The sequence below is a fragment of the Uloborus diversus genome, chromosome 5 (genome assembly GCF_026930045.1).
Source record: "Uloborus diversus isolate 005 chromosome 5, Udiv.v.3.1, whole genome shotgun sequence".
Lineage (NCBI taxonomy): Eukaryota > Metazoa > Arthropoda > Arachnida > Araneae > Uloboridae > Uloborus > Uloborus diversus.
The window spans coordinates 162944471-162960617 of record NC_072735.1 but is presented as its reverse complement, the minus strand read 5'-3'; the positions used below and the strand labels follow the sequence as shown (position 1 = coordinate 162960617).

The 16147-nt window shown below is 33.6% G+C and overlaps 1 protein-coding gene across 3 annotated transcripts in view; it reads left to right on the top strand.

The window, feature by feature from the left end:
• The window catches only part of LOC129222098 (peptidyl-prolyl cis-trans isomerase G-like), a 73322-nt gene that overhangs the window by 9908 nt on the left and 47267 nt on the right, over nt 1-16147 (top strand). For all 3 annotated transcript variants that reach the window (XM_054856538.1, XM_054856537.1, XM_054856539.1), the window contains exons 2-3: nt 9077-9142; nt 9252-9326. In XM_054856538.1, the coding sequence (XP_054712513.1) occupies nt 9082-9142; nt 9252-9326 (136 nt within the window). In that variant the 5' untranslated portion in view covers nt 9077-9081. The remainder of the gene's footprint in view (nt 1-9076; nt 9143-9251; nt 9327-16147) is intronic.

Below are 16147 nucleotides of genomic sequence, written 5' to 3'. Positions count from 1 at the left end.
TCGGTTTACAACAAGTTTTCAAAGTTTAATATGCTTAAATCCACTAATAACAACATTAAATGCAAAAAACTCCGAATTAAATTGCTGACACGTGTTTCGAAGCTATTAAGAGCTCCTTTTTCATTGTAAAAGATGTGAGTTTATGAATGAAAATTCATCCGACTGAAGACGATCTTTCCATTGATAATGGGTTCCTGGTAACAAAGTTTATCATTTCAGTAAAAAATATTAGGAGGAAGGGGGGTCCCCCCCCCCCCCCCGTTGATTAAAAAAATGCAAAATTGTATTTGTGTACATTATTATTCTTTGTATATATTTCCTCTTCCGAAATAAATTTGTACCCTTTACCCAGGCCTATCATTTGGGGGGGGCAGTGTTAAGCCCCCCCCCCCCAAATGACGGCTTTGACGGCCCCAGCTCTGAAAGAATAATGTTTTTTCGTTTGAGTTTTTCTCCTTTTTTTTAAAGTAAATTTTAACTAAGTGGTGGGAGCGCTTGGATGAAATTTCCAACACCATGGTGGTCGTACATTAAAGAAACAAACATATGTCGAAGGAGGTCTTTTTTCTCCTTTCTCCTTTGTACTCATAGAAGCGGAGGACAAAGGCATTGTTACGAGAGCTTAACATGAGTTCCTTGCCGCCGCCTTTAATTTTGCTTATCTTTTCCTTCCCTTTGTATTGCGGCCTAGTGTATCTTCAATTCTTGGTTGGCGGTCAGTTTTTCCAAAAGCAACAATGTCAAAATCTGATCCAGTTCTCACGGAATCGGCATGTCCAGTTTTACAACCTATATGTCTCTAGTTATTCTACAAAGCAACTTGATGGGTCTCATTTTCCTAATCAGATCGTGATAGTATTGGTTTTTTACAATATCTCTTTTCTCTATGAAGCACACCGTATCTTTTTATTCTTCTGAAAGAAAATTCTCACGAACAAGTTTCAGAGAGGGAAGAGCAGATCTCTTTAAATGGTCAAAACAGAAATTTATTGCTGTCACCAGTACAGTAAAACCTGTAAAGTTGACCACCTTTGTAAGTTGACCACCTGTCTATGTTGACCGCTTTTGTCAAGAACGGAATTAGTCCTATCTTATGTAATGAAGGAAAACCTCTGTAACTTGACCACCTTTCTATCTTGACCACCTGTCTATCTTGACCATTAATGAACACCAAATTTGGTTTGGAGTATTGTAAAAAACCCTTTGTAAGTTGACCACTTGGTTTATTTTTTTAAATTTTATTTAGCAAATTATTTCATTTTATTATCATTTTTTTATAGCTTTCCAAGAATATTTTTGATGCCAGACCAGCATTTTATCAACTAAATGAAAGAGCAGCATAACTAAACCTCAGCCCAGCTTGTTGCTCTTTGTGTTATAGTTTTACATAATAGGACTTCATAAAGAAAGTTAGTTGAACTTGAGATTGATAAAAAGTATGAAATATTAAAATTAATTGAAAAGGGAGAAATCCAGAGAAAATTAGCTGGGAGACATATGGAATTTCCAAAACCGGTCTAATAAGTGCGCCAAACTTCAATAAGGAGTTATTTTGTTGAAAAGTATATCATCATGGGTTATAAATGTATATGAGAAAAAAAATAAAGCGAAAAATTTGTAATTTTTGATTAGCTATGAATTTTTAGGAACTATTAATATCAAATAAATAACTTTTCATAAACAATTTTTTTTTTTTTTTTTTTTGATCAATTTACTGAAATTTTAAATTTGCATGACACATTATACGTTATTCTGAGAAAATAATCTCTAAAAATATTTGAATAACGTTTTAAATTATTGTTTCAAAGTAATACTAAACAATGAAAGTGAGTTGAACAGAAAGAGTAAGTGTCAATTAGTAAAAAAATGTGCATGGTGCAAGAAATGACAAAAAAAAAAAATCATTACCCCCTTTATAAGTTGACCACCTGTCTAAGTTGACCACCAAAGTACTGCACCGCAAGTGGTCAACTTACACAGGTTTCACTGTATTATCTATTTTATTGGACACTTTAATTGGCCACTTTTTCTCTGGAGTCACATGAAATGGAAATTCGTCAACAAGGGAACGTTGTACCATTTATTTTTAAGAAAGAGAGGAGAAGGGATTCTTATTTTAGTCTAGCTCATTTAAAATAAAAATATTGTATGCAGAAGTTTGACGCACGTCGTTTATTAGTTTAGTAAGCAATTAGTCACTTTCAGATGGATCTCACTGAACCAAATACAAAGCTAAAAATAGGAATTAATTATACATTATGTATTATATGTCAAGAGAAATCCACCGAAGGACTAATCATTAACCCTAACACACATGAAAAGGTTTTAAAGAGTGTGCTAGAAAATGCTAAATATGAAAACGTCAAGTATGTTTCATCTAATATCCGTTTGCGTGGAATGACTGCAAAAATACTGGCTGACAACAATGAAAAAGGAGCTCTTAATAGCTTCGAAACACGTGTCAGCAATTTAATTCGGAGTTTTTTGCATTTAATGTTGTTATTAGTGGATTTAAGCATATTAAACTTTGAAAACTTGTTGTAAACCGAGAAATTTTGAATATATAAGTGTGTTATGTTTGCAGTCATACCCCCCTGCCCCCCATCAGCATTTTAGGGGATAGCAACATCCAAATTCGTTTTCCTCGTGCCAATACCTTTCAGCAGAACCAACTCCCATGATTGCATCACAAAAATTGAACAGAATACCTCTTGCCCCCCTGCACATTTATAACCACCCCCCCGCCCCCCTGCCCCATTTTCGGGGTTGACAACATCCAAATTTGTTTTCCTCGTGACAATACCTTTCAGAAAAACTAACTCCCATAATTGTATCACAAAAATTAAACGAAAAATTACATGCCCCCAACGCAGTTATAACCGCCCCCCCCTGCCCCTCAGCACCAATTTCGGAGTTAGCAGCATCTAAATTCGGTTTCCTCGTGCCAATACGTTTCAGGAGAACTAACTCGCATAATTATATCATAAAATTTGAACGGGAAACAGCTTGCCCCCCAAATGCAGTTATAATCCCTTCCCCCCTCCGCCCCCCTGCAGCATTTACGGGGGTAGCATCATCCAAATTCGGTTTCCTCGTGTCAATACCTTTCAGAAAAACTAACTCCCATAATTGTATCACAAAAATTGAACGGGAAACAGCTTGCCCCCCCCAAATGTAGTTATAGCCGCCCCCCTGCCCCCCTGAACCATTTTCGGGGTTGGCATTATCGAAATTTGGTTTTCTCGTACCAATACCTTTCAGAAAAGCTAAGTCACACAATTGTATCACAAAAATTGAACGGGAAATCACTTGCCCCCCCACGGCAGTTATAGCTGCCTCCCAGCCCCCCTGCACCATTTTGGGGGGTGGCAACATCTGAATTCGTTTTCCTCATGCAAATACCTTTCAGAAAAACTAACTGCTATAATTGTATCACAAAAATCGCACGGGAAACCATTTGCTCCCGGACTACTATGAAAGTATTTATAAATTCTGGATTTTTTTCTTTCAGTTTTTAAAAATGACTGTTGTTATGCATTTCTGTAAAAATGAGATACTTCTAGAAACACCACAGAAATGATGAATTAAAGATCACAGAAGTTACAAAATTAGTTGATCATAAAAACTAAAATCCCAAAAATTTTAACAAGTTGTAAAACCTAAACTGATTAAGATTCTCTAAAAATACTTTACATGCTTGCTTAAAATGAGAGAAAAAACAAACAAACCTGGGTCTTAAACCATGTTTTTTGGGGGGGAGAGCCCCTGAACGCCACTGCTCACAACATCATCAGTGAAAAAACTTCACGGAGCAGTAAATATTGGGAGAGCATTAGTTTTTATGTTATTTAATTTGAACTTAGATATATGATATGATTACATTATTGATAAGAGTAACAAGCATTTTCCGCCTCAGCGGCCAAGAACAGCACCTTCCTCATCTCGGAGGAGAAACCAACTGACCCCGGAGGGTCAAAGTTTAGTCGCGAGGGATCGCAAGGGATGTGGCAGCGCCCTCTAAGCGAACGCGTATAAACAATCGGTTTGCAACTGCATTTTTTGAACTTCAATTTCGAAAAATTGGGCAGAGGGGTGATCGATTTGGATATATTCTACAAAAAAAAATCATTCTTGGGCAGCCCCAAAAAGTCCTATCTCTTACCCTACAGTCAACAAGTATAGCTTATAATGGGGTGTTTAAGATAATGGAGTTTATATATATATATATATATATATATATATATATATATATATATATATATATATATATATATATATATATACATAAATATATATATAATGCAAAACAATAAACACATAAGGGATTTACAAAATTAAACAAATAAGAATACTAAAACTAATAATAAGACTAAATTGATGAAGCCAGAACTTCTCAGCAGTGGAACCTTCATCCTAAGGTCAACAGACCCAAAATTTGAAACTAAAAACTAAAGAAAGGATGTCCCGTTCCGAAAAAGTTAGCGTTCAGTAATACATAGGGCTAAACGCACCGTATGGAAACAATGAACACAGCTTTCCTGGAATTAGGACCTAAAACTATACACTGGGGTTTCGTCTCGACTATTAGAAGCCAATGGCTATCAATAATAGTCCTTCACCGTACCACCAGCAGAAATTCAAGGGTCTTACCCCCAGTAGCAGAAACGCTGCGCCAAGGCAATGTCATCACGGACAAGGAAATCCTATCGCGGACAGTTTTGTTCAGAGTAAAAAAATAAAAGTTGTCCGCAAAAAAAAAGAAAAGAAAAAAAGGTTGCCAGCAGAGAAAAAAAGCTGTCTGCAACTGTCAGACAGTTATATGCATGAACTGCTGATTCGGGGAGAGAATGCACACCTGATCATTTGCTCGCAGGTGGCACCTATAAACCAAAACAAAACGATATTTTTCAAATTGTTTACTGAAAAAGCAAACTGAAATCAAAATAACGCATATTTCTGTGGATGAAAGAAAAAAAAGTCCGCACACTTCTATGATACAAGCGATAAATAACTAACATAAGTGAATAATTTTGCTTGTTTGTTTTGTCGCATCCTTTGGTGGTGTTATTAAATTCTCTGACAATGCAGAGTAAGGATTTTTTTTTCCCACTAATGACTTAAACAAAAAAAAAAGCATAATTATCGCCATTTCGTGTCTGGTGTTAAACCTTTACTCATCCTTTTTCTATTTTCTTTTAACACGACTCCGAATTTTCAGTGAATATGTCAGTGTTACTAATAATGTTCATGCAGACCTGTTACCAGCTTTAGGAGTTACCAGCTTTCAAATTATCACCATTTACTGTGTGGTGTTAAACCTTTACTCATCCTTTTTTTTCGTGGCTCCGAATTTTCACTGAATATGTCAGTGATATTAATAATGTTCATCATTCAGACCTGTTAAATAGTAATTCTAAAATTATTTTACTTTAATAAACTTTTTATTTATACTTTTAATGCTTTCATTTTGAAAAATGCAATCTGTTTGCATCCAATATGAGAATTGAATTTTGCTCTTTTTTTTTTCAAGCTAACTTCGCTCTATGTGAAGGCAAATAAATTATAAGTCTATTAAAACCATCGTTTCAAGATTTTGAAAAGGAATTGTGTTTTTGTTTATTAGTCAAAAATTTAAATGCTGAATAGATGTTTTAATTTTAGTTTTTCTGCAACTGTGTCGATAGATATTAGTGAGATGTTTATCGTAGGCATTTAAAATGCAATTCTAAAATAATTTTTAAAAATTATTTCTTTTATGATCCGTTTTTATACTTTTAGAGCCTTCACTTTGAGAATTGCAATCTTTTTGCATCCGCTTTGAGAATCGTATTTCTCGAATTTTTGATGTTTAGTACGCTTTGTTAAAAGGTAAACAAATAAATTATCCTTTTATTTTTATTGAAATCAGAAAATTTAGAAGTTTTAAACGAAATTCTGAGATTTTTAATAGTTTCAAAGAGTTAAATGCTCAACCACTGCTTGAGTTTTATTTTTGTGTTACAATTATTTTAAATATGTGTGTATAAAATTTCCAATTAACATTTATAGCATAATTTAATATAATGTGGTATGGTGTATAATTTTAATATACTTAAGGGGTTCCTACCTCCCAGAGACATGCCATGAGCCCCCCCCCCCCCCCAAATAAACCTTCAAGAATAATATTATCAAGGGACAAAAATGTCACAAAAACACCCACTTTGAAATTTTGTTTCACAACCTCCCCCCCCCCCACACACACGAAGTTATTTGATTTTCCAAAAATGAATTTATTTTTCACAAAAAAAAATGGACCCTGCAAAAAATCCTGGACAGACCCCTGTTTAATAGCCAACTCATGTTTCCAAATGTCAGGTGCCCACATAGGACAGGGGGTCATCAGATTGCACCGTTAAAAATTTTGGGTGGAGGGGGGAGATAATTTGAGAATGATTCTGGTCTAAGTTTGGTGTGGGGATCTAGTTCTTGAGAGGGGAGTGCTTCATAGAATTTAGGGAGGTACACCATCGTCTTTGGGAAGGGCGGGGGCTTATCTCAAATCCTTATTTCTCCTGCCTTATTTCAAATAAAATTATTTTTAAAAAGGCTCGTTTATTTATTTATTTTTTTATTGCAACCACGCTCAAAATTTTGCAGACAGATTATGAATTTCTAAAAGCTTGTCGCAGACAGTTACAAAACTTTTTGCCACTGGGGTCTTCCCTAATATTCCAGGTGAGGGCTCAGTACCGTGTCCCGCAAGTCAGTGTTAGTTCCAGTCAATAAAACGTAGATCCATTAAAATAAAAAGATATTTATCCATAAAAAAAGTTCCATAAAACAAGTAAAGTCAACAGAAAAACTAATTTCTTAAGGCATCGTTAACTAAAGTCCACATGTTGTGATTTGCTAAAGAAAAATCATTTCATTAGAAGCAGTTAAACGGTTTACAGTGAAGCAAAGTATTGATCAAAGGTTATAACAGCAGTAACGTTGTTGACGAGATTATTTGGGAAATTGTTTTCAAGTAATTTATTTTTAAGCAGAAAAATTTCATAGTTGAAAGCTGTAATGGTGTTCAGGGTTCGTACAGATCATGGAAATCCTGGAAGTCATGGAAAAAAAATAACAGAATTTCAGACCTGGAAAAGTCATGGAAAATTGAAATTTTCATTGAAAGTCATGGAAATTTATTTCAAGTCACGGAAAAATGTCCTGAATAAAGAGAAAGGAACAGTAACTAAACGAGCATTAGAAATCTTGAGTGATTTAACAGTATAACACATAAAAGCTACTAAAAGTGAAAAATGGAACGACCCAAAAATCAAATCTGAATTTTGAAATCTCATTACATCCACTTCTGTCGCAGCCGCTTGCCATTTTTTGCGATGTGATTTTACTGCCTGGACATCGTTTATTTTGAATTTTCTGTTATTTGCAACACTTCTTATGTTTCATATTCTGTAGTAGCAAAATTTCACGTTCTTAGTTTTGCCACGCCCACTCAAAAAAAGCAATTCAGTTGCATGGGAGTTCGATTCCATCACTTGTAAGAACTTTATTATTAAATTTTTCAGAGTTTATTTTAATTTGTTGAATGTTTTAGAAAATATAGATATTAAGTGAGGCGACAGAATACAGAAAAAGAGGATTTCGAATGCTCTAAAACAGTAGTACCCAACATACGGCACGCAAAACTAATCCATGCGACCCACTGCTACGTTCAATGTCAGGAATTAAACGTGTTTTGAAATTTCTGAACCTATTAATTTATATGCATTTGAAAATGCAAATTTGTAAACAAAACAAATGTACTTTTGAATCAGAAGATTGATTCATTACTGAATGGTTTTTTCAAAAAAGATCTGGTTTGGAAACATAAAGAACTAAACTATGTGGCTTTACTTTAAAGAACCAAAATACTGTCAAGTTATGTGGACGATTAGAGGCACTGTTGACACTAAAAGGTAACTTTTGAAGCAAATTTATTGAAACCTTATGATGACTCATTCAACCTTTGTTCCATTCAATATCATTCTGCCTGTTTAAAAAAAAAAAAATCATACATTTAAGCATTATCATATTTGCTTCACTGCATTTTTACTTTACTTAAATTTATATGATAAAGACAAATAAGAATAGTTTAGTTTTTTAAGTGTGCACTTATATTTTTTTCACAACGAGTAAGTGCTTCAATGAGGCTGCGGGACGTTTTGCTAATGCTCATTTCCAAATATTACCAAGTTTAAGATTAAATAGTGCTATTATCTTCGTGTAACGAGGTCATGAAAAAGTCTTGGAAAAGTCATGGAATTTTTTCATCCAAATAGAGTATGAACCCTGGGTGTTACAAATTCTTTTGATTCTGATGGCTTGTGAATCTATGATGCCGATAAATTTTTTTTTTTTATTTAGGCAAGAAGAAAAACTTGGCAGACAGTTAACTTTGAAACGAAACCGCTTCTTTTATCATAAATGGTGGTTTCACAGTCGGATTCAATATCACCCCACTGTATAGTTTTAGGTCCTAGTTCCAGGAAATCTTGTGTTCAGTTTTCACATACTGTGCATTTAGCCCTATGTATTACTGAATGCTAGCTTTTCCGGAATGGGACATCCTCGCTTTAGGGGCATTCCAAGGTATTTTTAACATTTATGTAGAGTTCGTAACATGACCTTTTTTGCCGTAACTTTTTAATTTACTGTTTGATTAGCATATTATTTTATTTTGATCTTTTCCTACCAACACACCAGCTCAAATTAAAATAATTTGCAAATCAAACTGTAAATTAAAAAGTTATGGCAAAAAAGGTCACGTTACGGACTCTACATAAATGTCAAAAATACCTTGGAATGCCCCTTTAGCTTTTAGTTTAAAATTTTTGAGCTGTTGACCTTAGGATGAAGGTTCCACTGCTGAGGAGTACTGGCTTCATCAACTTAGTCTTATTAGTTTTAGTATTCTTATTTGTTTAATTTTGTAAATCCCTTATGTGTTTATTGTTTTGCATTATATATATATATATATATATATATATATATATATATATATATATATATATATATATATATATATATATTACTTTTCTTCCTTCAGAATTTATGATTATGATTTCAAAACGGCCAAGGTGTTTTCTTGACGTTGAAGTCGGAAATGAACACAGTAAGTCACTTATGCATATATTTATTTTAATAGCTGTATTTGATTTTCAAAAGAAAGTATTAAGACTATTTATGGAATAAGTAAAATTAATATGTGATGCTTTTTGTAGTTGGAAGAATTATTATTGAACTCTTCATGGAGACATGTCCCATAACTTGTGAAAACTTCAGATTACTGTGTTCAGGTGAGTTTTATTATTTCTTTCTGATAGTTTCTGTCAACATAATGAAACATCATAGGATTAGTTTATGTGCAATAACATTAGGGTCGGCAAGTTTTTAATAGCTGGTGGTTTTATCCGGTTTTAACCATGATTTTTATTGTTATGTAAAAAACCACAATAATGTCAGTATTTTACAAATTTTTGACGTTTTGACCAAGTTCTTTCGACAGAAACAGGTTTTTGGTTTTTGACTTCAAAAACTTATACCTGATTAATATGTTTCAGTTTAATTACATGTTTAAAAAAAAGATACTTTTGTATTATAAGTAAGTATACTCAACTTTGTAACTTGTTTACTTTCTGCTTTAACAAAAATAGTAAAAGAACATACAGCAGGGCAGTGGCCCACTCAGGAATTTTTTATGGAACTCTAATCATGGAGTTGAGAAGCAAAATTCATAAAACTTCCACAGCCTCACCCTTCCCAAATTTAAATAAATTATTATCATTATATGTATATATTTTTTCACTTTCATTAGTTAAGTTTTATTATAGTTTTATTTTAATTTTATGCCGACTTTATAAAATTTCAAGGAAGACTAAAATAGTACTTTCTCTTTCAATCTATTAAATCGCAAAATCAGTTTAACTTTATAGATAATAAAAGGCACACTGCAATATAAAGAACTGTTGAATAAAGAAAGCTGCAGCAAATATTGAAAAAAAAAAAGAAGAAGAAGAAGAGGAGCCTCAATAGTGGCTAAGACTTTTGGAAAAAGATTTTTACAGCAGTCTTATTTTTAAAAAATAATTTTCAACCATTTTGTAAAATTTCCGAAATTAAGAGCTCTAAAACGCAATTTTAAGTCTTCCCTTTTTAAGAACAAATAATCTACGTCTAGTAATAACTAAGACAGTAAAAATTAGTCTGTTAGAGTTAGTGATGTAAAATACCCGGGTATTTATTTTTAGGGGTAAATACCCAGGGTATATAGCCGGGTAAATACCCAAAATGGGTATTTACCTGGGTATTTATTTCAAAAAAATTATATTCAACTATGTTTTCCACTATGTATATATATATATAACCAATCATACACAAAACCATAAATTTTTTCCCAAAAATTGTATTTTGATCACATATTTAAAGGATTATTGTGTGAAACAACTTAGCAATCTAATATGATATTCACATTAAATGTGTTGGATATGCCTAATCAATGTTGATAGCCAAATTTCAGGTATAAAAAGCAGGGTTGGGTTTTGGACTGTCCAAAACTGGTTTAGGACAGGACAGGTGGTTTTTACCGTCCGAAACTGTCCTAAACTGTCCAAAACTATGCTAAAGCTAAAGGGGTGTAATCTAATCAATTTGTATTTACTACAATATTTGTAATGCATAAATATAAATATTAATGAAGTTTAATTGATGAGTATTTGATAATACTTTTCTCCAAAATGTTCATTTAAAAAATATTTTACTTAAAATAAAATGCCAATAACTCTATCACATAAAAACTTCCTTTTGTAACAGTTGGTACAGTCATGAAAGGAAATTCACATTCCTACCAAGACAACTAATTTCAGTTACATTTATAACTCAAAGGAATGTTATCAAATTGTACAATACTTTTTTAAAAGCTTCATTTTTTTTAATGGTTTTTGCAAATAAGTTTTGCGTGATGTTTTAATGAAAATTATTTTTTAAATTGTAGATTAAAGAACAGGAAATTGATGATTAAACACAACTTATATTTTAAAAGTTGTGCTATTCTTTTTTTAGTTCATATTTTTAATATAACACATTCTGTATTTGCAAAAAATTGTCATTTATTGCATTTAAGTCAATTATTGCACTATATTTTGACTACTTTCTTTCGACACATGCATAAATGTCGAAAAATCTGGTTTATGGAAACAAAAAATAATTAATTTCTACGTAACTAGATTAAAATCTGCTGTATATATATACACTACTGGCCATTAAAATTGCTACACCAAGAAGGCGACATAGTACAGACATGAAATTTAAACGACAGGAAGAAGATGATGTGATATGCAAATGATTAGCTTTTCAGCGCATTTAGACAGCGCACGCGCCCGCAGCGACACCTACAATGTGTTTAAATAAGGAAATTGTACAGACATTTTCCCACGTGCTAATTCAGTTTGAACGTTGCTGCGTGTTGGAAAATTGTTGTGATGCCTCGTGTAAGAAGGAGAAATGCGTACCAGCACGTTTCTGACTTTGATAAAGGTCGAATTGTAGCCTACCGGGATTGCGGTTTATCTTATCGCAGTATTGCTGCTCGCGTCGGTCGAGATCCAATGACTGTTAGCAGAATATGGAATCGATGGGTTCAGGACGGTAATACGGAACGCCGTGCGGGATCTCAATGGCCACCTATCACTAGCAGCCGAGAAGACAGGCATGTTATCCGCATGGCTTTAATGGATCGTGCAACCACGTCACGAGCCGTGAGTCAAGAAACGGGCTCGTTTGGAAGACAACAAGTGTCTGCACGAACAGTTCGAAGACGTTTGCAGCAGCATGGACTCTCAGCTCGGAGACCATGGCTGCGGCTTCCCTTGACGCTGCGTCATAGACAGGAGCGCCTTCAATGGTGTGATCAACGACGAGCCTGGGCGCACGAATGGCGAGACGTCATCTTTTCAGATGAATCCAGGTTCTGTGTACAGCATCATGATGGTCGCATCCGTGTTTGGCGGCATCGTGGTGAACGCACACTGGCAGCGTGCATTCGTCATCGTCATACTGGCCCATCACCTGGCGTGATGGTATGGGGCGCCATTGGATACACGTCTCGGTCACCTCTTGTTCGCATTGACGGCACTTTGAACAGTGCACGTTACATTTTTGATGTTTTACGACCCGTGGCTCTACCCTTTATTCGAGCCCTGCGAAACCCTACGTTTCAGCAGGATAATGCCCGACCGCATGTTGCCCGTATTGTACGGACCTTCCTTGATACGGAACATGTTCGGCTGTTGCCCTGGCCAGCACGTTCTCAAGATCTTTCACCAATCGAAAACGTCTGGTCAATGGTTGCCGAGCGACTGGCTCGTCACCAAACGCCAGTCACTACAGTTGATGAACTGTGGCATCGTGTTGAAGCTGCATGGGCATCTGTACCTGTACATGCAATCCAATCTCTGTTTGACTCAATGCCCAGACGTATAACTGCTGTTATTACTGCCAGAGGTAGTTGTTCTGGGTACTGATTTCTCAGGATCTATCCACCCAAATTTCTTGAAAATTTAATCATTTTTTATTTCTAACATAATATATGTGTCCAATAAATATCATTTTGTTATCTGCATTTCCTCCTGGTGTAGCAATTTTAATGGCCAGTAGTGTATATATATATATATATATATATATATATATATATATATATAATATGCTTGAATGTTCATTTTGACACATTTTGTTTTGTTTTTGATATTTTCTCACAAAATATGGTTTTCAAAAAATAGTTTTGGACACTTTTGGACACAAGGGTTTTGAACCGTATAGTAAAAACCTTGCCAACCCTGCTTTCATTTGCACACATGTACAAGCATAAGTAAATTTGGTTACCATTATCAAAAAATAATAATACTAACAATAAATAAATATATAAATAAAATAAACTCATGCATATAAATTTAAATTTTAATCAAGAATTCAATTTCTGAAACTAGATTAAAATCAGCGGCATAAATAAGTTGAAGTTCACATTGAATAAATGTTCAATATAAAACTTTATTTTGATGCATTTTCTGTTTTTTTATTTTTTTCTCACAAAGTATAATTTTTCTAAAAATATAGTTTTGGACACTTTCGGACAGTTTTGGACACAAGGGTTTTGGACAGGACGGTAAAAACCAGGGTTTTTACCGTGGTTTTTACCATAGTGTCCAAAACCTTGCCAACCCTGATAAAAAGCCATTATACAAAAAGTAAAAAGCTTAACTGTTTTTTAAAAAAAAAGCAAACATCAATTTTTTTGGGTCCTAGTCTTCTATAACCAGTAATATGTCTCTGCGTGACATCAAAAAGTAATGAAATGTTGCTCAATTTCTTATTACTATTTATTTACCTATATCATTTGCAGAAATTTCCTCCAAACCTAGTTCAAGTGTTCAGGCATATTCTGCACCTCATTTTTTTCACTAAGCCTTTAATTAAAAAAATTATAATTTATAAATTTATATATTTTTAATCCTTCATTTTACGGTCTATGTTTTAAAAAGAAAATCATCACCTTTTGATACCACCTAATTTTTTTTCCAAAATGCGCAATTACTAGGGGATTTACCCTGCTTTCGGATAAATACCCAAAAATATATTTACTTTCTCACCCTACATCACTAATTGCGTGTATTAAAAATAGTTTAAATAAAATTTCATCATGGAGTACCGAGGAGCAAATGCAAATAAGCAAGGCAACAGAAAACAATATTTTGATTTTTTTTTTTTTTTTTTTTTTTTTTTTTTTTGACTTATTAATGTGAAAACTGTTTCTATATTTGTCACGTTATCACTTAAACAGTAATAAAATAAATAAATATCATCATAGTGTCTTAATAACTTCTCAGTTTATTCTTCCAAACATGCCTCATGCTTCCTTTTTTTTTTCCTTTTGGTATAACTAACTTAGATTGTGATTTTGAAATCCTTATGTTCATCATTGAATTGCTTATACTTCACCAATTATGACGTTGAAAAGCAAGATTCTTTGGTTCACAATATGTTTCTTTCATAACTTCATCAAGTTTTTCAATAAAAAAAATATTTTAAACTGTGTAATACATATGAGGCAGTGAGAAGCAAAGGGATGCAAGTGGACTATTTTAAGTTTTGAGTAAAACAAGTTTAAAGATCAGATCCTAGGTAGGCTTTCATTGAAATTTTTTTCTAAATCACGCTGTATAGCAGCACCTACCAGGGCTACTAGTACCATCTCTTGCCCCTAGACAGAGGAGAGGTTCACCTACCATGTGTACTGGTTGTCTCCAAATTTTTAATTTTGCCACTTGCGTCCCTTTGCTTCTCACTGCCTCATATGTATGTATCAGTTTAATCAATTATTTCATATTTATATTTTTAAAAAAAATTCCCATTCACTTTTTGCATTTTTTTGCAAAATTCCCAGTTTTTGGGTATTTACCCAGGCCTTGGGTAAAATATTTACCTACCCGTTGGGTATTTACCCGATCCACATCACTAGTTAAAGTATTCGGTCAAGTGGTAATGGCGCTTTCTGAATTCCCTCTTGTCTGTCGGAGGGGTTTAAGCGCTTTAGTCCCCTCTGTAGATGTGCCATTGCTGCAGAGATCTCTGGCAAGCATATTTCATACATGGAAAATTGGAAGTACGCCTCAAAATTTTAGTCAAATGAAAATTGAAAAAATGCATTCTAATGTTTTGTTAATTTTTTTAAACACAAAATATGTCAATTATTCCAAATGCTAAAAATTGGAACATCCTGCATCTTTTCTTTTATTGCCAACCTTCATTTCATTTGTAGAAAGTTTGATTATAGAATTATAGAATTGATTCACGTCTTTAAAAGGTCAAGGATTTTTCACACTCTGAAAAAAAATTAGGAACTAATGTCATATACCCCCCCCCCTCGCTGCTGACTTTTTCCTGTTGGTGCCAAAAAAGCATCTCCAAGAAAACGATGTATGACGATGATCAAAACACTTCAGAACGTAATTTACATTCAAACAACACAAAACCAGAGCAAAAAAACATCACGATATGCGCTTCCAAAATACCAGAAAGTAGAAAGTTTTTGTACATAAGGGAAAAATACTAGAAGTTATTTAAAATGCTTAACGTAACAAATTACTATAACAGTTCACCAAAAAATATGTACCAATAGAAATAAAAGCTTTTTCCCAACATGCATTTCATCAAACAAAAACTTTTCTTATACTCTACTAAAAAAGAGCAAAGCGATTCAAATTGCGATGTTTAAAGCGGAAAAGGCCCCAAAACCAATCACAAACATAAAAATATCAGAAAGTAAATTATGAGCAGAAATGCTAACTAAATTATCAAAAAACTATAAGTCTACTGTTTTATATTTTTAATAGGACTATTTCAGTCAAAAAAATGCAAAGTTATTCAAATTTCGATGTATGAAAAGTAGAAATGGCTCGAAAGGACACTTCAAACATAAACAATACAAGAATACCATACATTAATTTGCTATCCGGAAATGCTTTCAAAAGCCAAAAATATCTAGGTATCAAAAATTTTAAAGTGAGAATTTTTTTTTTGAATTCTGAAAAAAAGAACTTACTTTTTTATTGTCTAAATCCACACACTCAGCCTGAAACTACTAATAAATAAGGAACTTATGTCAAGAACAAAAACAGAACACACAACATATCAAACAATGGCACTTTACAGAGACACACCCTATGTTTGACATTACTTTTAATTCAGTCAAGTTTGAAGAAACTGGCATCTTCTAATATTTACACATCGAAACACACTGCTGAATTTAATAAAAATATAAAATAAACTTTCCTATGAGTATTTTGCACACACACACACAAAAAGCATCCCAAGCTTTGCAGTGTGCAAAGAGGCTACATGTTTGAACAGATTTAAGATTACCTTCGGGTTGCCAAACATTGGTTAGTTTCGGCAGGGATGCCATGTTTAAAAAAATTATCGCCTCATTGGCGAAGAAAATAATTTTAATTTTGTGAAAAAAAATTGGATATCGCCGGGGGGGGGGGGGGGGGGGAGACATCTGTACCAAATAGTAATATCTCTAGTGCACACTCTAGTTCCACCATGTTAGCTCCTTTTTTTTCTA